Source organism: Stegastes partitus, unplaced genomic scaffold, assembly GCF_000690725.1.
Source record: "Stegastes partitus isolate 25-593 unplaced genomic scaffold, Stegastes_partitus-1.0.2 Scaffold618, whole genome shotgun sequence".
NCBI classification, from domain to species: Eukaryota; Metazoa; Chordata; class Actinopteri; family Pomacentridae; genus Stegastes; species Stegastes partitus.
Genome location: NW_007578349.1, coordinates 86,164 through 110,604, shown reverse-complemented (window position 1 = coordinate 110,604; position 24,441 = coordinate 86,164). Strand labels below are relative to the sequence as shown.

Genomic DNA, 24,441 nt, shown 5'->3' with positions numbered 1-24,441 from the left:
TCCAGAACAATTGGCCAAACGAAGCACATGTTTGCCAGTGAGTTGTGGGGAAGCCTGGTAGTTGACTAATCCTCTTAGTGCAGACATATGGTCAAAAGCAGAGCACACACAGTGATCCACAATTTGTTAATGGTTGATTCAAAACAGCCGCTGCGTAGGAAGGAAGGAAGGAAGGAGTAAAGAAACTGGGCTCTGGTACGGTATATCACATTCAAAAAGAAGATACACAGAAATGCTTCAAATACATATGAGAGTATTTAAAAAGAGCCCGTCCACTTTATGACACAACAATGCCTACTTCCTACCACTGCGTATTTCTGAGCTTTTTTTTTGATTTATTCTGGATGTATGAAGAAAAAGCAAATCCCCACTTGAGAGCATCTGAAGCACAGCTACCCTAGAGCGGAGCAAAACCTCTATTGACGAGCCAATAAATGAAGATTTGTGACCACATCTTTCACAGCTTTATTGCCTCTGACAAAGTATAAATTTGGCAGCGAAGGGGTTTCGCCCAAACACTAGAAATCTCAAAAATATCAATCTAACCCTCAAGGCCGTCGTGCTGGACATCGAGTTCGACAGGCACTTTAGGAGCTGAATAAAGACGGTGGGGGCCACTCAGGGCAGCGACTTGCTGGAGGAAATGGACACACATTCAGTAAAAAGAGAGGAAATTTGATTTGTGACATGTTTGAGGACTTGTTTTTTGTTGGCTGGTTTGAAAACCTTTCTGTGCATTATAAAAAAAAAAAGAGAGATCTTAAAAAGACAATTCAAGGCCGTGTTTTAGTCCACTGTTTGTAAAGCGAAAAGTTTGTTTTTCTCTTGGTTTCGACCTGCTTTTCTGAGGTGTTGCCTCGAATATCTAGCATGTAAATCTTCATAATGACACAGCTGTTCTCTAAACAAGGACAACTGGATGGTACATTTTGAGGTGAAATAAGCAGCTGACCTCTAGCTTAAGAGTACAAAATGAGCGATATGCAAAGTATTGGAAGAAATGGTGCTATATTGACTCATTTCTTGTTCATCGTCTGTCATCAAGCTTTTATCGCTGACATGAATGGGATGTTAAGGTTCGGTGATTGTGACAAAGATGTTGATAACTTTTTTTAATGTTCATCACAAATGAGATATTCACACTGACATGTAGATAACGGATACAGTATTGGTGCAGACGTGCGTTATGTAAAATCCGTTTACCTTGTATCCAGTGATGGTGCTGACATGTCGCCGGGGCATTTTCCATCGTACACTGAAGGCGGTGCAGTTGATGGTCTCCAGCTGGATGTCCAGAGGAGGACTCAGACGATCTGGTTTACACAAAGACAGACGTAAACAACAAGGGAAACGGCAGATTTATAGGGAGAAATAGACTCAGATAAACTGTTTAGACTGTTTATTGGATTTAAATCAGGGGTGTCGAACTGCGGTCCTCGAGGGCCGCAATCCTGCATGTTTTAGATGTTTCCTTCTTCCAACACACCTGATTCAAATGATCAGCTCATCATCAAGCTCTGCAGAAGTCTGATAACGATCCTGATCATTTGAATCAGGTGTGTTGGAAGAGGGACACATCTAAAACATGCAGGATTGCGGCCCTCGAGGACCGGATGTCGACACCCCTGATTTAGATGATACTGAGCCAAAAACTATTAACATGAAACATTAGTAGAAAAAAGTAAAAGCCCTGAAATCAGCCTGAAATAACAAATATTCCTCTAATTAATATTAGCAGTGACAAACCCACCAAGCATCACTGCACGAGTCTTGCCAAGCACGAAACTGCAGATATGGCAACTAGCTGGTGAAGCATTTAGCAGCTAAACATGCAGATGTTTCCATCAGGAGCAGAAGGAGACCCGAAGAGAACTAAAACAAAGGTGAATGTTGGACTTATATAGACAACGTGACCAGAAACTAGCATGCTCGCCATGCCGGTGTTGTGTTTGCATGTTGTTTCTACTGCCCAAATTAGAAGAAGTAGCACTTGCAAGAAGCGCAACTCACAATATAAACGTTTTAGCTCCATGAGTTTGAACAAAAGCCGGTCTGTTGCTTTGTCTATCTCCATTGGTAAAGACAGTCTAAACACAACCTACACGCTAGTCCGCCTGAGTTGATTAGAAGACAAGAAAAGAAAATGTCCACTTGAGATACATAACCTGTAAATTGTCGTCTGATGTCATTATTTTACCGGGTATGACGCTTTTTGTGACATTTCAAGAGCTTCTAATTGCATGTCCAGTGTATAGAAAAGGTTTGAAAATAGTTCAAGAGGTTCTTATGGGAGCAAGAAAGCTATGGAGCTGCAGATCAGCAGTGCTCCCGATGACCTGATTTTATGCTTCACCAGGCTCTGGAGGACAAACATGAGGACCCTCAGAGCTTCGTAGTCATACACTTTAAGGAATAGTAGTCATACATAGTGAATGATTGCTATCAGAGGGCTACAAAGGTGCTTGGGAATAGTATACAGTAGTCGTGTTATGTATTTTAGATTCTTTTTATTTCTGAATTTACTCATAAAAGACGGTTGAAACAAGGTTAAGGCCAATAACTGCATTGAGCTACAATTGATCCTCTTCTTTCTAACCACCAAAGAGTTGCTGGTACAGCTTGACATGGGGATGAAACAAAAGTAAAGATAGCAAAGCAGAGAGGTCAGTAAATTGAAATCTCATGTAGCTACAGCGTTGCACTTTTCCATTTTTTTTCTCTCCTCTTTATTTCTTGCGACTGGCCTTTTCTTCTACCTACGTCGACCTCCCTCCTGTCCTCCTCAATCTTCTCCTGTCTTCATCTTTCTTCCTTTCTCGTACCCTTTTCCCCGCACTTCCGTCTGAGTGGGTAATGCAATATGTCAGCTGAACTCCCCGATCATCCATATCTCCCCGGGGGTGTGGCCCAGTGAACACATGGGTGAGCTGAACTCGCAGAATTAGAGCAGATAGAGAAGGAACTTCCTTAAATCATCATCTGTCTGTCCATCAAACACGCGTTGCTTTTTAAAGTGGTGCTAAATGGACAAGGTGCGGCTGGGCTGGGTGCTAATTTCAGGACTGGAGTAAAACTGTGTATCCTGAAACTCCTGATACGAACCCCTGAAACTGGAGGATTATTTCCAGGTGTGCAATCTAAAGGAAGCAATAAGGCTTATGAACAAAACCTTTTAATGTGAGACGATTTTTAAGGTGTTTAATCGAAGACAAGCTGGATCTTTTGAGCAACACTGGCTCCATCAAACATTGTTGGATGGCGAGATGTTTTTTTTTATTATTTAAAAAATCATCAAGCATTAACAACAAGGGACAAAGTATGAATTGTCTGCAGCGTTGAGGTTAAAACATTGTGCTAAAACAACCTTCTGGCCAGATGCCATTCAGAATGTGACCTGTATGACTCTGCATCTCTGGATGCATCCACAGCAACTCGAAGTGACTTGTTCAGCGCAGAGGAAGAAAAAAAAAATCTATAAAATCGGCTCTGACCTACGCACACCTGGTGAGTGAAAGTAGTGAATCCAACCACCCTGAACATGCAAAGTGTCTAATCAATACAGCGGCTGCTGTTGTTACAGCAGCTGCCACTAGTGAACCAGGAGCACGAGGGAGGACGCAACCCCTTTCATATGTGAGCGACACAGGTGAAGACAGAGCTTCCTGATTGGTGCATTGTCTGAAACTAATGCTGCCATCCTGAGCAGGACTCCCCCTGACAAAGAGCTTGCCAACCTCAATTGGATTTAGCTGGTTAAGTGAAGGCTAAATGTATCAGTGCACATTAGAGACACGAGGCCAAGCAGGTCAACAAAGGCTAAAACTTCACCAAACTGCACACTTTGATGCACAATACATCTCACACACAGGCTTTTTCCCCCAAATGCACCAAACACACATCACTATGTTGGCAAAAATGGTCCCTTACTTCATCTGTAGGATTACAGAAGTCCACAGCTCTGGGATAACTCCTTAGAAATTCCTCATTAATGTCTGAATCAGTGGTTGAACTATTGTCCAAATAATAGTTCAGCTGATTAACTGAACTGTTGAGGCCAAATGCAATCATTGAATATTTGAGATTTTAATGACATATTGGCTGGCGATATTTTCTTATTAACTTCATTAATTCTTTTTTTTAAGGAACGATGACCAAGATACATATTTAGCAGGACAATTTGCATTTAGAAAATCATCTTGTCAGCGATAACGGATGGACAGATCAAATTACTGCAGACATATCTTTGTCGTGTCTGCACAGTAATTCTAAAAAAAAAAAAAAATGGATTGGCTGTCACGTACAATGATACCAATACATCTGCAGCGAGTAAATAACAGTTTAGACAGCGTCACTGTCACACATGATTCTTTCTTATCAGCCTCAAACATCTAAATAGAGAGCTTTTGTTGTCATCTGTTATGGGATACAAACGAGAGCTTTCAGGCGTTTTTAAAGCGCTGTGAGAATTCAGTGTTAATCCGAAAATAAAAAAGGCACTGCTTTATTTCACTTCAAGAATTATCCAGTGTTAGGTTTGGATACCTTCTTGTACAATAATTCACCTGTTCTGATGGTATATCTCCACTTTCAGACTCAGCCATGTAGAAATGCTGCTCTTTCCAGGTCTGAGTCACTCAATGAATGATCACTAAGATGCCTGCCTTAGAGATGAACACATAAACAATGTGTTTGAAGGAGGTAAAATGTGAAATGTCATCTCCCCCCTTCCCAAAAAACAGAACTGTGTCTCATCCTGATTACTTTTTTCATCATTCTCTTTCACCAGAACCTCATGCGCTGCGTGTGAGGTGATGGAAACCATCATTACAATGCATACTTCCATAACAAGTTATTAACTTTACATATGCATCGCAATAAGTGTAAAAACAAATAAAGCTTCCGAATTGTTCTATTAATAATTCAATAGCTTATTTGAACGGGGGATGAAGCTGTCAGAATCCCGAAAAAAAGGAAAGACAACCTTGGGGAAGGACGTCATTCACATTTTAACGCTTTCTTAACACCAGCAGCTTCGTTATTTAAGGCTGCATCTGGACATTGAGCCCTGCTGACATTCTTCTACGCCTCCCCTCCCCTTCCCTCAGACCGAGGCCCGAAAGACCCCGGAACACAAAAACAAGTAGAAATGTCGCTGGCAGTCATGAAGACAGAACTTCGGCTGTCCTCTGTATGACAGACTAAACTGTGGTGAGTTTACTGCGCTGACAGACAGATGTAAAAGTCAGGCTGCAATGGCCTGTGGGTCCAAAGAGTGAGGGAGGGAGAGACGCAACAGTCAGAGAGAGTGACAGCGGGAGAAAAAGGAAGTGATGGAAAGAGAGAAACAGCGAGGGAAAGGGAAGAAACTGGGACAGGAGAGAAAGATGGAGAAACGTGTGGGGATGACGAAATCCGCATCGAGGGATTTCTGCCCAAAGGAGCACATTGGCAAGTGCCATGTTGGTCTAAAGCTTTTTTGTTTTTTTCTCTCTCTCTCGTTGACAAATAACAACATGCTGCATATTCTCAGTTTCCATCAACATAAACAATAGCTTGTAAGAGAAATAGCTTTTTTTTTTCAGCAAAGGCTTCATGTGTAATATATGGAAAGTCCTTTGCAGTTGATTGGCTGCCTGATGTCTTCACATTTTACACCTCATTGATCAACCAGTTCGTCACTGCAACCACTCTTGGTTGTTGCAGCATCTCTCTGCCTTTACTCTGGTCTTCAGCAAGTGGATGCACGCTCAGACAGAGTTTAGGTGACGAACCAGATGAGGATATTTCACCTCTGTACCCTGAAAAGCTGTTTGGTCTTTTTGGCAGCATATTGATGGTTGTTGTTCTCCTAAATGATGAAGCCATACATAACTACATCATAGCAGGATGCTTTAGTTCATTGGCTGTTCCTTTTTTTTCTCTACGAATTCCTCTTTCCATCATTTTGACTCAGGATGAGTTGTGTTTCATTGTCGCTTTTTACGTTGTTCCAGTTTCTTTTTGTCTGTTTTGGCAAACTGCAGCACGGCCTTCTGTTTCTGAGGAGTTATGGTGAATGAAGTTTACTCTTGACTGTTTGCCAGCATCCACTCGGCGTGCTCATTTCACCATTTTCTCGCTTTCCTGTAGACAATCCGCCTTCCTTCTAATGTATCCAGTTGTTAATTTGGGCAAACCTGCTACCTTTAATATCACTTTATTATCTTAATCACTTACAGCGCCGCCTCTTCACTCCTCATATTGACAGACAACTCAACCTTAATCTAAATTGCAACTCTCAATTAACTCTGAGCCACGTGTCTGCATTAACTAATGTTAAAACGGCACGCGGCCGCCCGAGAAATCATTAGCAGCCAAGTATCCAATTACTTGTAAACCTTTGCAATTTGTGCAGTGTGTGTTCGAGGTGCTGTGTCCTGCACACAACTCAGTCAGCGGGGACATAAACCTGCTCAAAGCTCAGACTCTCCACTTTAATTTAGCCAGTTCCATCGTTTTATTTCAAATTAAATGTGAAGAAGCCTTAAGAACAAAAAAAAAGAAAGACTAACTGTCCAAATATTAAGAGTCTGGACTGAAGTAGTGTCGCTTCCCTCATGAAAGTTCTGCCTCCAGCTTATCAAGGTTCAAACTGCTTCAATTAAAGCTACAATGGAATATTTGTAGCTGGCTGGGTATTTTTAAAATGCAATTCTGTGCTGCAGAGAGAAGAGAGTGAACCTGTGTTTAAATGTTCCTCATAGAACAAAACACCTTTGTTGCAGAACAACACATTTCCTGCTCCATGAGGGATGTGGGAGATGTTTACTGCATGATGAGCATCCAATAACCAACTTATCTTCTTGCTCTAATCACTATAAAGTAAGATATTATGCTTCATTTAATAACTCAGATGTGACGTGGTGACATTTTAAAGCAGGCTTAACCTTTCAGCTATAATGAAACAAATGGAGACACACAAATGCTGCCCTAATCCACAATGTTTCAATATCTGCTTCAAAACTATTCATAAAATGATGATGATTAATGTTGCTACACCTTCTTTCAGATGGTTTCAGATGATGAACTTACCAGATCTCCGCACATTTGATCTTCTTGCACAAAAGCAGACGCCGGCTGTGCAAATTGCAAAGAAAAGTAAGTATAAAAGACGTCTTTCTTTACATGTAGATTCCATTTGTCTTCTTCTGGTTGGAAACAGTCAGATGTTCATTGTATCACACATTCAAATGGAACTAATCCAGTCGTTGATCAAACAAAAAAAAGTTTTCTTGAATTAAAAAAAAAAAAAAAAAGGTTTTCATCCAAATTTTGGCACAACCGCCATCCAAAGACACGGAGGATCTGGAGAGAAGAGAAAGAGGGTAGCCACGGTTTGACACTGAGAAGATTACAGTCTGCAAAAGATCAGTGGGACGGACACATTAACGGACGGACGGACAGACAGACAGCGACTGTGCCCCTGCAGGCGCTCTGACGGACGATGGAGAGGGTTGTCCCGACACGTAATGCGCAATCACTGACAATGGTGGGCACGATTCTTTTTTGTTTTTTTCTCTCTTTACGCACGAAGATCGCTCTCGTGTCACGCTCCGCTCCGCGTCTTGGGCAGCAGATGAGCTGGACGGCGAAGTGCAGGAACGTGGGGCCATTTAGAGCTAAGAGGATAATAAGCGTCTAATCCGCGCACTGGACGCAGATGGAGAGCATGTCTTGACGCAGAAGCTGGGGCTCAAGCAACAGACTCTCTTGTGTTATTACTGTTGGTGTATGATTGAGTGTCTGTGTCCACAACAATGAGCAAAAACAAAGAATTTCATTAATTAATGTGGTCCAAAGCAGCTGCCCTGTGCTTAGACTCGTTAATATGTGACCAACCGACCAGATTATGTGTCCTCTAGTCTGGACAGGAGATGTGGTCTATTAGTAATAACAGAGAGAGAGTATGTGTGTGCATGAGAGATCAGCCAAATCACTTTGCTTTACAAAGATTCATTTTTCTTATCAAATAGGATAAAAAAAATAATATAAAGGACTGTGAACAATGTTTGCATAGATGGTACAAGGCACTTTTAACTTTATTAAAGTTGCCCACAGCCTCCACGATTACAATCTTGGTGCAAATGTGGTTTTATCCATTAGATGTCCTGCACAAATCAATGTCAAAACAGTGCTGCAGACGTTAAATTAGCCCAAACTCTTCATCCAGAGGGGCCACATTTTTTAACTTGGTTCCATTTTGGTGTCCATTTTTATTGCATTATCTTATTATATTACCATGGGAGAAAAAAATGGAGCCCCCTGCCAGGAACCACTCTGATTTGTTAAGCCATTTTCATTTTCACTCCGCCGGTCATTTACTTCAACTTCATTTTCTGAGCGAGGCGTATTCCACCTTCATACAAAAAGAAGCATGTGAAAGTCGGTGATTACTCAAGCCATCAATTTGTGCCTAATAATACAGAAATCCTTTTATCTAATTTGGATCCAGTGTTTTTTCTTTCTTTTTATTTTTTTTGCCCTGTCACACACTTTCCGCAAAATGAAGCCTTTCCGAGCACAAATATAAAATATCATCTTTAACAGTATATTTCTACGCAGACAAGTGAAGGAGTTTTACATGTTTACTGTTCGTTCTATCTATAAGGACTCCATCTGTACAAACACAGCAGGCCATACAACGCATTCATCAAAAGAAACCTTGACAGCAGGCATTGAAAAGAATGAAACTAAGGCCAAGGCTGATTTAAGGTTGGTATCTTAAAGACACTTCATATGCATGGGTACGGTTATAACATTACAGCTCTCATTCTTCCAGCTTATCTAAAGGCATTGTATCGTCATGGTGAATGGAGGCGTCTTTATAGTCCTTCCGTTCAAAGCTTTTTACACAGACCCGTGACACATGCAAGGTGCTGCACTGACCACTGGGAGCCTACCTAGGTTCACTTTGCCATGTAGAGAGCCAACGCTGAGATTCGGAAAGCTACATCTGCCCCACTGTTCAAAAACAGCCTCCACCATATTTTGTCATCACTGTTAAAACTTTGCAGGGTTGATTCACTCATTCAGGTATCGACCGTATGTTTCTGCGAAGATGTGCTCAACTCAGACTCGATTTGTCTGACTTTTAACTTCCAGTCTCCAGAGGTGGGACTCCAGTATTGTGTCATTCCTGTGTGAGCTGTGAGAGATGGAAGAAAAGACTTTCCTTTGCTGTAGTCTGACAAACCTGCAGCAGCTGCAAACCGGCTCCAAGTACGTCGGTTCTTTCACACATGGTGCCTGGATCTGTAAAGTTACTTATAATAGTCATGGTCACTGGTGAGGATGTGCTGTGATGTAGAGCATGAGATTGTGCTTTACTTTGCTGGGTGTGTTTCAATTTGATAAAACAGCTTCCAGATCAAAAAAAAGTTTAAAAATCATGTGGTTTAGAGGTTGTTTGAGAGGAATGTCAGAAATTCTAATAGCAGAATGATTTTGTTAAGAAGCTCTTGATGCTTTTCGTGCATTCCAAAATACACAAAAACCGATGCCAACATTGAGTCTGATGAATTTGGCAGTTTGTAAACACAAAACTACATCAGTACAACATTACGTTAAACTCACGCTGATTAATGGGGGAAGTAAAGATATTTTAAGATAGGTGGCGATGACAAAAAGAAAGCAGACTTCAAACTCTGCTCTGTTCAATTGTCAGCAGGAGGAAGAGTGAAAAAATAGATCATTTAACACAGTTCAAAAAGTTTGCAAATGCGAGCAGCAGGAGACGCAACAACAAGGTTTGCATTAGCGAGAGAACACGTCCACAGAGAACACATGGGCCGAAAAACAAGAGCGGCTCTCAATCATCCACCGAATATGAACCTAACGATTACATTTCCATCATTCACCACATCACAGCAGCTGTCTTAAGATGCAAGAAGCACTTTAACGGCCTGTTGCAGGACCTTTTGGTCTTCATGTCTGTTCCAGCAGAGTCTGTCTCTCACCAGCTTCACTGCACAATGGAACAAACTTGACTTCCTGGAAAGATGCATTACAAGCAAGGCAGTTCAAAGGCTTGCAACCAGGTCTTTGCATTTTATAATTATTGCAGTTTTATGGTAGAAATACATGCATTATTGTTAAATGAGTCAAATCTGTGCATCTCTACTGCAACACTGACAAACCAAACTTTGCAGTGAAGTTTGTCTTTTGACCCCAGTAGTGAAAGTTCATCAGGTCATATGTCCTTTTCAAAAATGTCTTTGTGCGTTCCCAGCTTTGAGAAACGTATTCCATCAGGGCTGTAACTCTTGTTTGCTTCAGCCAGAAATAGCAAGTGGAATTTTGAAAGACGAGGCAGGCCACATCAGGTCAATATATAATTTTTGGATTGTGTAAACTCATCTTCAAAACTCAAGTATTAGTCTGGCTGTCTATCAGCACCTGAACAGGACACATCAAACAAGGAAGCGAGCCTGAAACAAGACCTTGGAGAAAGAATAAGTAGAGGAAAATCGACCCAAAATGCCTCTTCCTGGAAACCACAAAGCTAATGCCTGTCTTACTGACGTTTCCCTGGAGGACCGCAGCTGATTGAAGTGTTGACTGCATTTAACAAAATGTTGTCTTTCATTTTCTTCTCAGTAATGGAATTCTTCTCTGGGGTCAGAGAGCCATCTCATAACAGCCGTAGTAATAGTAGCTCTGCAAATAACAAAGTCACTCAAAAATAGTCGGGCAGGTGTCGTCGTCTTCAGCGCTATCAAGTATCTTAAACACTCATCTTTGTCCTCCTTTAGGATATGTAGGAACCAGTTTGATCACCAAAAGCCAATTATGATCAAATTCCATCAAATAATTCAACGTTTATTAATCTATTCAAAGCTCATTTCTGTTCTTCTAAATTCCTTTAATCTCCACATCACATCTGTCAGCTCTATTAATTATATAATCTCTGGGTCGCACAGACAAAATGTGATCTGATAATTCCAGTTTATTCACCTGCTATTATCAGCTAATCGCCCAAATATGACATAGACAGCAGGTGGGAGTACAGCCCTGCAGAGGTCAGAGGCAGACGCAACGAGAAAGACGTCATTGGAGCAGATCTAATGCAGGCTGTGACTTCACATTTTATGACACATGCTCTGAAGCACTTTGTATGTTTGCATAATTCAAACCAACATCAATCAAGTGTCTTCTCAACTCCACCAAATTCTTACCTAGTGGGGGATTTGGGGAAAAAAAAGAAAAGAAAGCCTTTCCTGTGTAGGAACCACCAGTGCTGTAAAGTAACTGAGTACATCTACTCAAGCACAAGCTGTACTTTACTAGACTATTTCCATTTTGTGCTTATTTATACTTTTAAAATTCAATACGTTACAAATTCTGTGCCTTTCACTCCACTACAGTTACTTGTTGTTAACTTTGCAGGTTTACTAACAAAATAAAATCTACACATAAATTATGATTTAATATTATAGGTTAACATTAAACTTTATGGGGTTGCAAGGTGGCTCGGTGGTTAGTACCGTTGCCTCGCATCAAGAAGGTCGCTGGTTGGTGTCTCGGTGAGGACACCCAGGATCTTTCTGAAGATTCTCAGTCATCCAGGTCATGGTTATTCTCGTAGATTAATCCTTGAAGATGTTTCACCTCTCATCCAAGAGACTTCATCCGTTCAACTAACCCCCAATTGAACCCGAAACTCAGGTGCTAATGACTCCTTAAGGATATAAGTATCTGGAACTCCCAACTAGTCAGTCAGAACTGATGAAGCCTCTTGGATGAGAGGTGGAACGTCTTCAAGGAACTCAAGCAAGTCCAGTTGCTACGATTAATCTACCAGAATTTCTGCATTTTGCATGTTTTCCCCATGGGTTCTCTCCGGGTTCTCCGGCTTCCTCCCACGAGGTCCAATGGCTAATTGGTGATTCTAAATTGTCCGTAGGTGTGAATGTGAGTGTGCTTGGTTGTCTGTCTCTAAGTGTAGCCCTGTGATAGACTGGTGACCTGTCCAGGGTGTCCCCTGCCTTCACCCTAAGTCAGCTGGAAAAGACATGACTCTAGTGAGGATTAGGTGGTGTATAGATAATGGATGGATGGATGGATGGATGAAACTTTGTGGATCCCTGAAGGTAAATTCACAACCTATCCAGCAGATAAACACTATATAGCAGCTAAATCACCTTTTAGGAGCTCCAGCCTTAAAGAGATGAACATTGATGTATGAATATTTATAATCCAGCCGTTTACATTATTCTGAAATGTGCCATCCTGCAAAATGAGTACTTTAACTTTGGGTACTTTAAGTATAATTTGATGCAAATACTTTTGTACTTTAATTAAAATTTAAATCCATTGTTTTAATGTGACAGAGTATTTCTACACAGTGGTTTTGGTACTTTTACCTAAAACAAGATGTGAGTATTTCTTCTGCATCTGTTGATCACATTAAGTTGATAAACTCTTTTCTCTCAACATTGTGCTTCCATTGTGACATAGTATTCTGTATAAACCAGAAGACTTTACTTTTTTTTTCTTTTTAATTTTTGTTCTCCACCAAGATTTGTTTCTAGACTTAATATGTGTGACTGAAACTGCACAGGGTTATGATTAGACTGATATAAAAGTTTATTACATTCCAGGTAGCTTCGAGGTTGGCACTAGAACTAATATTGCACCTGAAATAAATTCAGTAATAATGACTTCATTGGCATGTTATGAGATCACATATTTAAATTCAGTTTCAGGTACTTTTCTGTTCTGACAAAATTTGAGGAAACCTGCGTGCTGTAGGGCTTTAGAGCATAGAGAGTTTCATCTTTCAGCAAAATAAATCAGGATGAATTTCATCATTAAAACATCAGACTAGATGACTAAAAGCTGAATTGAGAAACAGTTTTTAGTGCATCCAGGGCAGACAGCAGTGAAACACTAACCAGTGTGAATCTGGGGAGATGATGTGCAGCAGCTGAGGTGATGGTCGCTGGACTTCACATGAGAGACTCAATGGTTCCATCTTCTGGACAAATACAACCACACAGAGGAAGACGAAGAGAGAGAGAGAGAAACGCAGCCAAAGACAAAGCCGTACTTTTCACATAACAATGTCATACAAGCCGCCAGTCCATCTATCACTATGGTTTTAAAACCCAATAAAACAAACTCCACTTTCTCTTCTGGGAAACAAGGTCAGTCACACCGTGAGAGAAACACAAGGCAGGATTATTATCAGCCACAACTAATAAAAGAAATTACTTTTTATTTCAACCTAAACAAGCAAATAAACCGGACTGGTGGTTTAGAAAATTGTTGGGATTAATCAGAAGAATGGTAACCTGGAATCAAACAGGGCGTGACATGTTTGGGGAACTAATCGCTTCTTTCTCACCACATCACCAAGATCCCTAATAAGATCTGGATAAACTGATTTTAGAATTTATTTGCATACATAAGAGTTTTCCTTTTCCTTTTATCATCCTTCAACGATATCCTCTTTGCTTTTAAAATCCTGCTTATGAAAGATGATCATAAACTTTAATCTGAATTCTTTCAGTGAACTATATGTGGACCCGTGGACTTAACCTCCTATCTAATGAAGGCACTTGAGAGGATCATCCTGAACCATCTTCGCCCCCTGATGAGCCCAAACATGGATCATCTGCAGTTTGCGTACCAGCCTGGCATTGGGATGGATGACGCCGTCATCGATTTGCTGCAGAGATTCCTGTCTCACCTGGAGGACACTGGAAACACCGTGAGGATTATGTTCTTCGACTTCTCCAGTGCCTTCAATACAATTCGACCCTCACTGCTTAACGTGAAGCTGGAGAGAGTGGGGGTCAGGGACCAGCTGGCTGCATGGACCATGGACCACCTCATTGACAGACCCCAGCATGTGAACCTACAGGACTGTGTGTCTGATGTGCTGGTGTGCAGCATGCGCATTCCCCAGGGCACAGTACTCTCACCTTTCCTCTTCACCCTCTACACATCAGACTACCGGTACTCCACGGACAGCTGTCACCTCCAGAAGTTCTCCGATGACACTGCCATCATAGGATGTGCGTCACAGGGGAACAACTGTAAGTACAGGAAGGTCATCATGGACTGGTGTGAGCAGAACCACCTTCAAATGAACGCCAAGGAGATGGTGATCGATTTTCCCAGAAAATCCTCACACACTCCACCGCTGAACATCCAGGGACTTAACGTCAAGAGAGTGAGGACCTACAAGTACCTGGGTGTTCACCTAAACAACAAACTGGACTGGACAGATAACACTCTGTATGAGAAGGGTCAGTGTCGCTTATACCTGCTGAGGAGGCTTGCATCACTTGGCGTGTGCAGGCCACTGCTGAGGACATTCTATGACACTGTGGTGGCATCGGTGGTCTCTAATGCAGTGGTGTGCTGGGGAGGGGGGTGCAGACTCAACAGACTGATAAAAAGAGCCAGCTCAGTCTGTGGCTGCCCCCTGGACTCCACTGAGGTGGTGGGAGAGAGGAGGGCACTGGCCAAACTGTCTGCTATCAAAGGAAACACCTCCTATCCTCTGCATCAGACTGTCAACTCCTTAAGAGGTGCGTTCAGCGACAGACTTTTACACCAAAAGTGTAAGAAGGAACGTTTCTGCAGGTCCTTCATCCCAACATCAGTCAGACTTTACAACACTGCACTATAAACTCCACTGGCACCTCTGTTACTGCTGCACTTTTTCCACCAGCAAACCCATTCCACTATGGGCAATAACTGTTTACTACCTTATCTTCTGTATATAGTGTTTTTTCTCTTGCAATTTTTGCCCTGTGTGTTTCTGTTTCTTTTTCTTACCATTTGCACTGGGTGCTTCTAAATTATTTTTGCACTGACTGGACACTTTTTTTCTTTTGGAGCTGTTGTAACGGTGAACTTTCCCCACTGTGGGATCAATAAAGTTTATCTGTAGCTCTATACCTTCACAAAGAAGAGAAAAATAGCTTCTTTGCAGGAAATAAGGTTAATGTTCAGTTAAGAAATCCTTGAATATTAAATTTAAAGAGAAACAAAACATCCCTTTTGAGATGTCAATGCCACAGATGTTCTGTTAATGTGGACATCGTTCACCACCGTTGCCATCAACAGCAGCAGTAAACAGTGTCCACTAGTGGCAGCGTTCGAGTCCTACACGCACATGTGTGAGGAAGCAGCACATCTGGGCTCGCTGTTGTCGAACCGCTCTCTGATCCACATTAGGAACGACTACAAGTAATGTTCTCCACTTGCGATTCCTCGAAATGTGATGAGACGTTCAGGTTTTAATCAGCCGCCTCGCAGACAATAACGTTAACTCACAATTACGAAAGTGGAGACAAACAGAGTGAAAAGTTTATTTGGTTAAACACAATAACTGTTACTGACCTGCCTTTAACATTTCTGGGCCAACTCCCTGCGGTTCAGCGCAGCAGACGGCATCCACAATCACAGCTCCTGTAGTCTGATCACTCTCACCCCGAGGCTCCAGCAGCACCACAGTACATATGGTGTGGATTACTCTCTAAACACTGCTGCAGCTCGCCAAGGGAGCGCTTTTTTTTTTTTTTTTTTTACCATGTATTCAAAGATCTATCCACCACCCAAACCTGTGAATGGTTGTAAAATAGTCAGTGAGCAACTTCTTGTGTTTTTTTTCCCCATCTAAACTAATTTAAGTTCAGCTCTAGACCTCAAAAAATCAAGGTCCTTCTGCTATGAAGACCATAATAAAGATATATCAGGGCTAGGATGAAGTGATTTGGTGATAAATACACAATATTGTTGGCTATGTATTCCTATTTTTAGTAATTTCTCAAATCCAAATGTTCACTTTCACATCTTAAATCAAAGTTCCCTTTCCCCCCTACTCGCTGTTGCTTCTCTTGGATGCTAGATCTTGTTTTAAAAATTTTCCGCTGAATGTGGAAAGTTTCTCACCTAAAATCTGAGTTTCAGCCATGTCCCTGGGAGCACAACTTGTGATCTGGTCCTGGTTTAATAAATAAACCTAATGGAACTTGAACGAGGACAGCGTTTCAGTGATTCAAGAGACATTTTGTATCCAGTAGCTGAACTTTAGAAACGAAAAATATTTGCATAATTAAAGATTCATGGAATGTTTAACCAGGCAGTTGAACGTGTTTATGGAAAGTCCATATCAGACACAAATTATTCCTCAGTCTTTGAACATGCCTGGAGGGAGTCTCTGAATGGATCCAGAGTGAATTGAGCCACCCTCGTTGGGTAAAGTTGACTTTTGGGGGCTTAAAAGTGCCCCTGAGCCTTAACCTTAACGATTACTGGGAAAATACACAAGCTGACCTGTTTTTGTTCATCCATCTGGCATAAATAAGACAAGCGTCTACGGCCATGTAAGCAGCTCCGTGAGTCTGAACTTAGTAGGTACTTTGCTTCAATGACAACAAACATCCATGACAACAACGTAGAGCAGGTAAACTGTTCAACATGTCGTAGTCTGAGGGTGTCAGCACGACAACGTTTGCTAAATAGCACCAAAGCAGAGAAACAGCAGGAAAAGTTAAAGCTGACAAATGTTGTGATAAATCTGGATTACCAAACAGTCACAATAGCTGTTGAGATATTTCAGTGTGAATCACAGCAGTGGGCTAAGTGAGTGACCTTGCCTTCACTCGAACCATGTGCCTCTGACACGGCAAACAAACAAACTAAACACAGAAAACATGAGCGCAGGACATCCTGTCTCTTATTTTCCCACTTTGAGTCAGTGCTTGAAGTCAGGATATTTTTCTTTTCTGCTAATCACCACACAGACGTGTGTCCTCAATCAGACGTCTATTCCGACTGTCAGCTCGCTGTAAAAATGTCAATTTAAGGTTAAAAATAAAGTTTTCTTTTGCCTGAAACAAGAAGAATTGGCCGTCAGTTCAATCAGTGGTTTCCATTTGATAAGAGGATGCCCAGAAACCAGAAGCCTTGATCAAATTACTGATGATAAGATAAATGCAGCTCTTGTTTCTAAAGATAACAAAGCTTCACAGAGGAAACGCCTGTACAGAGCCTTGCCTAAACCAGATTTATAAAATACAATCATCAGGTTCGGAGACATGTGTGCAGCACTGAGCCACACTGCAGAGTGAATAGTGGTGCAGTGGCTGCAGCCATCACTGCCAGAAAGTCATATCTCTGTATGTATATAGTGAAATATCTCTTTTCTAATAGATGAATTGCAACTAAATCTGGTTACAGACACTCCTGATCCCCAGAGGATGAATCTGTAATATCTGCAAAAACAATGATCATATAAACTAATTAATTTGGTGCTAATTAGCAAATGTTAGCATGCAAAACATTGCAACACAGTGACCTCAGCGTTTAATCCTACGGCCTCTCGGCTCTGTTGGCGTGGCTGTAAACTCTTAGACTTGTTTGTTAACAATGGAAATTATGACTCACCTTTGAAGACACTTTTGACCAAACATGATGGAGTTTGTCTCTTTTCATGATGTGTCTCCAACTATTCATCTGTGTCTGTCACATTTATAATCATCTGTTTTGTGTAGTTTCATCAGAGAAGGTGTTAGATCTGTGATTATTTCAACTATCAGTCAGTATTGAATTGAATGGAATGTATGCAATCTAAAGCACTGTTGTTCTCAGAGAAATGAAACTCATGCAAACAAGTCCAGCCCTCGAAATCTCACATTTTCTACCTCATGTGGTTCAAAAACTAAAACTTGAAAATAGGTGTTTTTGTCTTGTAATTGCACAGCTGAAGTTTCAACGCATTCTGGGGTCCTGTAACAGACATAGCCCTTATGTCTAGCAAAACATGGCCCAAAATACGATAAAAGTAGAAACTCAATATCAAACCTGCCATCTTATCGAGTTGCCACGCACGTACCTTGTCTGTTTTCTTTTGTTTGCATTACTCAGATTGCGTCCCGTCTGACTTTGCCGGCTGTAATGTAATGGGACTTCATGCTGCTCGCTTCATTCTTCTGAGCGTCTACCCTGTTTTTGTTTGCCTTCTCCTAAAGTGTTGTTTTCTCATTGTTTTTTTTGATGGCTAAATTAACATCCGGCCGAGGGGGAAACAGTTTGAAATCATTGTAAATGTGCCAGCGTTAGCCACACTGGCACATTTTCTGTGATGTTGATTACTCTGTTGATGTTTAACTCACTGGTTCAGCAGTGCTTTTCCCTACAAGTCAATCTGAGGCTGCGGCTTCATGTCGGCTGATAATGGCGGGTGAAATGACCTGTGCAGTTAGCCTCTTACATGTGAGTCAAACCGAGCCCCAAAATGGCTGACAGGTTCAGTTGCAGATCAGAGTAGACCCCCTTGTCTTGCAAGAAGGGAAGTGGACATCTGTTTGGTGTATTTGTTGCTTTGGCAGGGGTGTAATTGCTTGAGGACGAGGTATTTCCATACAGTTAAATAAGCAAGTCAGTGGAAAGGGGGGGGAAGCCTCTTCTGAGTGATTAGTAGGCTAACGTCTAAAAGCACAAGTGGAAGAAAACTGTTGCTCTGTGTGACTTCACAGGCAAAGCAAATTCAGATGCTCAAATCGTTTTTGCATGTTCGGTGTCGTCAAGTAATTACAATACAATGTGGCTAGCATGTGCACACACACTGACACGAGCATGATTCATCACGAAACACTATACTTCAAGGTTTCCTCGAGACGTGCATGTGTATGTTTATACTGCACAAATGCCTCTGGATACATGTATTTCACATCAACTTTGCTCATGAACTGCTGTAAACTTTAAGGCCTACCTTCGACTAGACTGGAGGAAATGGAAAAAGATTTTGCTGGAAAAAAAAAAGGTTTGTGTGCAACAGGCCAGTGGTACATTTTATCCACCCCAATCATTTCAAAAGAACAGAGAAAGTGAACGATAGGGTTACTGCTTCTAATCAGATGTGACATTTTCTTACTCATAATAATCAACACAAAGCAGAGACAGATCTGTACGTTTGAAGGGGATTTTGTGAGCTTTAGCACTCGGTAACTGGAGTCCTGAGAATCACAAAAACACTTCTTTAAATTGAAAAATTACATTTGTTGTCTGAAACTTTAAGGCATTTAAATCATTCCCATGACTGAGCTGACCCTTCATTCGCCTCGACTTCACATAAAATAATGTCATACAGAGCACATGATTATAGATGTACTGTTTGTTCTGCCTATATAGCCTGAACTAAACGTCTTAAAACATCACAGCTGTGTGAATACAGTTAGTTTTCCTGCTGACTAAGTGAAATAAACAACTTTTAACTACTCTTGGAAGGAGAGCACTTGACACGCAGGCACATAAACTCCTCAGATCGCTTTCACTCATCTTTTGCTCTGGGCTCAATCATTAAACAGAGTTCTGCTCACATCTATCCCTTATTGTGTTCTCCAATAAAAGATTATCTGAGACAGACACAACAGACGGATAAGAAAATGGAATGTGTCTCAGTCGCATTCTTTCACACTTACTACTGCTGCAAGAGGGTTTAAAGCTTCTAAAGGAAGTCTGAGCTTCACTTACTACAGGCCTGTGCATCAAGCGGTTTGCTGTATGGATTTTAATATAGAAACATTTTCACTGAAACTCAAACATGCAGCAATTGTTAATCAAAAAGACTATTTGTAGTAGAAGTAGAAGGTATCTGCACTTCTTTCTGGTTCTTGATGATGTTTTACCGTCATCCAAGAGGCTTCCTTTAGCTCTGACTGATGGGGACTCCCAGATATTTAGTGGCCAAAGTGTCTATAGAGGGATCTCAAGACTGCACTGTAAATACCTGACAAGTGGTGTTGTAGTCCCTCTCCAGGAGTGCATGGCTCAACACAAGAAAGCCAGGTCCTCTGGACAAGACTCAGCAGTCCGGCCACATCTGAAGATTAAGGGACGCTCGATTAAGGACATCCATGTACACGTTATGTTCAGAGAAGACGTATGGTTTGAAAGAGGAGTGAAGGAAGCTGTCTATGTCAAACTGGAACACCCATCTTTAAACAGAGGAGGAGGTCTATGACACCACTTATCAGTTCTGGTAGATCAATCGTAGCAACTGGACTTGCTTGAGTTCCTTGAAGATGTTTCACCTCTCATCCAAGAGGCTTCATCAGTTCTGACTGACTAGTTGGGAGTTCCAGATACTTATACCCTTAAGGATCCATTAACACCTGAGTTTCGGTTTCAATTGGGGGTAGATACTCCTCCCCCTCGTTATGTGAGTCTTAAGGATGTAAGTATCTGGAACTCCCAACTAGTCAGTCAGAAGTGATGAAGCCTCTTGGATGAGAGGTGGAACGTCTTCAAAGAACTCAAGCAAGTCCGGTTGCTACGATTAATCCATGAGAATAACCATGACCTGGATGACTGAGAATCTTCACAAACACCACTTATCAGGTACTTATAACACAGTCTTGAGATTCCTCCCTAGACAGTTCTATCGCCATTAACACCATCAGTCGTTCCTCTCCACACAGTTTAACAACCATTCACAACTCGAAAGGTTCTAAGTCTTGGCTTGTTAATGGACCATTAGCCATGTGAGTTGGGTAGGAGAATAAATACAGTCATTCAGTTAAAACCGAGGAAGTCTCCTGGATGAGAGGTGAAATGTTGTCAAGAACGTCTAGTTGCCTTAAAGCGTTTAGGATTAAAAATGTTCTTTTGTACCGTTTGAATCAATAGTTCTTGACATGTAGCTTAAATAACCCGAGAAAGGCCACAAGGAATCTCATAGACTGACAGTAATCCTTATTCTCAGACATAGTCCTATTCAAATGAGGTTTTCTATTCCTAAATGTTGGCGAGACACAACAAATGCATTTCTTGGCAGGACTGTTCAAGTGATGCTGTAATTCATATCACACTAAAGCCCTAGACATTACATGTCATCTGTGCATCAAGCAGTGTGATTTCAAGCACATTGAGGCTATAAGTAGCAATACAATCTACTCAGTCTGTTTTCCCTGGCTGATTAGAAACACATTTCCAACCCAATATCAACCAGGCTTGGAGAGCAGGATGGGGAATCTGGTGTATTGTTAGTGGAAAGTGTGAAACTTCTCTCTCTCCCTCTCGGCCATCTGAGTACACAGACTGAGCCTCTTTCATAACACAACTCTCCTCGCTCTCACACATCAAGTTCAATCTTGAATCTGGCCTCCATCTCTCCGTGTAGCCTTGCATGGGTGGAGACAGGAAGAGGCAGAGGATGGACCGCCAGACGTCACCAGCACTCCGCGCGTCTCTCGCTTCTCCTGCGCCTCAGTCAGGATTGATGGTGAGAGGGATGGAGTGGAGTCAGCTGCACTGCGTTGTGAAATAGGAACATACTCAAGGAAAACCTGACTGTAAACTGGGAGTAATTCTTTTCCTTTTTTTTTTGGTCTTCTGAGTCTTGTTGGACCTGTCCGTTTAACTTCAGAGGGAAGTCTTTGCATTTTGCGCTCCTGCCCTTGGTTTTTTGTGCGCACTGGATGTTGCGCCACGCTGCGTAGTGGTGGCCAGTTGGCATGAGAGTGATTGCTTTACAGATCATCACGGTTTTCAGTGGCAGGAACCCGGAGTGATGAGTGCGCTCCTCGTTTTTCTCTTTGGCTAAAACGTCTCCAAAAAAAAAATGCCGTTTATCGCTTTTGCCAGATGATACCTGTTGAGTTTGCATCGCGCCATGTCCTTCTGTCGGACTAAAGTGGACAATGAAGTTATGGGATAGCCTGACCACTTGTTTGATACTGCTGAGCGCCGTGCACGCCAGCCCGCTGCTCCAGAACCGACGACAGCAGCCCCCGTCCAGCAGGAGGAGAGGGCGCGCCGCGGAGGGTCCCCTGGAGCTCCCGCCGGTCCAAACCCGTCTGTCTGCTACCTCCCCGGGAATCAGCAGCACCGAGCCTGCAGGCAGAGAGCAGAGGTTTGCAGGAGGAGACCAAGGTAAGAGCCTGTGGTTTTGTATGGAGTACCAAAAGTGCCAACATCCAAGAAAAAAAAAATGCATGGAGCAGATTTGCCAAATCTCTGTTTTTTGTTTCTAAAACAAATAATAAGGAGCCTATTGTTATCTGTGTGCAAGAGAATACATACACAATTGAAAACATGTGGAGCTGCTCACTCTGTTGGTACATCTACACAGAAACATACAATAGAAGAGGTTTGAAAGGGTGTTTTTTGTTGTGCACAAAACAATTTTGTCCATTTCAAACCTCATCAGTTTACGGTTAGAAAAGACAAATAAATGTGTAAAATCTCAGTAGCTAATGACTGTTTCAAAGCAATTCATTAACCCTATTCAGGACTTTCATGTTGCCATACATAGAAGGTCTTTCATTGGACCCCAAGAAAGAATAAGTGCAAAATATCTGTTGGTCTTCATTATAGACTTTTATACTATTTTAAATAAATTTTCTGTTAAGTTGACGGATTTGTGGTTCCAAATGCATGACAAATGCCTCTCTTTAAAAAAAAACAAACAAAAAAAACAACAGCTGACCCCTAAACCAAATGGTCTGGGGACCAAAAGACCCCAAAAGTCCTGACTAGTGTTAACTGTTCAGTAATCACAGGTTCTGTGTAGTGGTATGTGCTGCAATATTGTGGCTGTTGTAACCCACAAAACATAAAACTCTCTGGTGGACAGATAAGAATGGGATCCATTTAGAAGTTGGATGAATCAGTTCAAAGGGAATTCCTCTGCTGAAAAAGCTGTATGAGTGACACAACACTCCATCTGTTCAATAGCCACAGTGGTGCGTTAGAGTGAAACAATATGTGCCGCCCAATACGATGCATCCTTGTTAGAGTGCCGCTTCTCTCCATGTTTTTCAGACAGCATGGAGGAGCTCCTCCCAAGTGACTTTGAAGATGTGGTGGACTTCATAAAAGTAACCATCAGCAGGATACGTCGCTCCACCGCGCCTGCCGCGTCCTCATCTACCTCCTCCTCCACCACCATCGCCATCACCACCCCTTCTACCCCCAGAGAAGACTTGAGCAGCAGGACTCGCCGCAGAAGGGAGAGGAAGAAGGGGGCAAGCCAGGAGAGTAGTAAAGGTGGAAAAAGAGGAGGAGCCAGAGGGGGGGACACGGGCCGGAGGACTAGAGGAGGAGGAGGTGGTGGGCGAGGACAGGGATGTGTGCTCAAACAGATCCACCTCAACGTGTCCGACCTGGGCCTGGGCTACCGCTCCAGCGAGGAAATGATATTCAGGTACTGCTCCGGACCCTGCAGGAAGTCCGAGACCAACTACGACAAAATCCTTTACAACCTCGTTCACAACAGGAAGCTTCCGGCAAAAGACACGCCCCCTCAGGCCTGCTGTCGGCCAACAGCGTTCGACGACGACCTGTCGTTTCTGGACGACAGCCTGGTTTACCACACCGTCAGGAAGCACTCGGCCAGGAAATGCGGTTGTGTGTAGGTGAAGTAGTGTCAGGCTTTATGTAGTTTTAGGTTCTTTTAGCCTCACTTTGAAGTGTGATGTTGAGTGTATTTTCCTGATAGTTTTCACATTGTGAGGAAACTTTTTCAGCATGATGTGATCATGTAGGACTTGAGTCCAGCAGTAAAGGAGGAAATAAAGAGACGAAGAGGCATCACTGAAGTTTTTACCCTCAAGAAATGCCTTCATTTCTACATCGACTCCATCAAAATATCCCAGATTTCCTTTACAGTCTACAACAGGGGTGTCCAGTCCTGGTCCTCGAGGGCCACAATCCTGCATGTTCTAGATGTTTCCAACACACCTGATTCAAATGATCAGGATCGTTATCAGACTTCTGCAGAGCTTGATGATGAGCTGATCATTTGAATCAGGTGTGTTGGAAGAGGGAAACATCTCAAACATGCTGGACTGTGGCCCTCGAGGACCAGGATTGGACACCCCTGGTCTACAACCTGTAGACTGGCAGTAAATCATACTTAACACCAAATGTTAAGTAGGATTTGATTTGGTGTTTCCATGGATACTCAACCAAAAGGACTGAACTCAATCAGACAACAGACTCACTCTGTCCACTGTATAGCACATATGTTACACCCTGTTATACACATATAAATGTATTTATGAAATCTTGAATTTATTAACTTATTGATATTTATTTTGGTTTTATAAAAGGAATAAATGTTATTTATTACGGTGATGTGATATCTCAGAGTGTGCCAAAGGTTTAAATCAAATATGATTTATTTTCATATCCAAGCAGTAACAGACTTGCAAATTTTACTTTTACACATCAGGATTTCACATTAAAGGTTCCCTGTGAGGTTGTCTCGACAAAGTTGCATTCAGGGTGTCTCACCACAACACGTTGTTTGTGTACTTGAGGTCCAGCATGTGCACTAAATGTATTTTTTTTCCTTGTACAACATACAACATTTTTGGAGAAGTTTATCACATCACTGCAAAAATATTGCTCCATAGTGCTACTAGTGGCCAAACTCCACAT

The 24,441-nt window shown here is 42.0% G+C and overlaps 2 protein-coding genes across 3 annotated transcripts in view; one reads left to right on the top strand and one right to left on the bottom strand.

Moving 5' to 3' along the window:
- Positions 1–7,177, bottom strand: part of egflam (EGF-like, fibronectin type III and laminin G domains) — a 32,549-nt gene extending 25,372 nt beyond the window's left edge. For both annotated transcript variants that reach the window (XM_008289485.1, XM_008289484.1), the window contains exons 1-2: positions 7,072–7,177; positions 1,204–1,313 (exon numbers count right to left, since the gene is read on the bottom strand). In XM_008289485.1, coding sequence (XP_008287707.1) covers positions 1,204–1,313; positions 7,072–7,177 — 216 coding nt within the window. The remainder of the gene's footprint in view (positions 1–1,203; positions 1,314–7,071) is intronic.
- A 14,251-nt stretch (positions 7,178–21,428) lies between these two features.
- On the top strand, positions 21,429–23,414 carry LOC103362940 (glial cell line-derived neurotrophic factor-like). The gene is made up of 2 exons (XM_008289483.1): positions 21,429–21,930; positions 22,822–23,414. Exons 1-2 carry the CDS (start codon positions 21,699–21,701, stop codon positions 23,412–23,414), a joined length of 825 nt encoding a protein of 274 aa, XP_008287705.1. The 5' UTR covers positions 21,429–21,698.
- The last annotated feature ends 1,027 nt before the right edge of the window (positions 23,415–24,441 follow it).

Bases quoted from the DNA above. Each gene is read 5' to 3' on its own strand.
- LOC103362940 (XM_008289483.1), top strand. From the start codon at position 21,699: ATGAAGTTATGGGATAGCCTGACCACTTGTTTGATACTGCTGAGCGCC. The intron at 21,931-22,821 runs GTAAGAGCCTGT...CATGTTTTTCAG, and splicing joins GTTTGCAGGAGGAGACCAAG to ACAGCATGGAGGAGCTCCTC.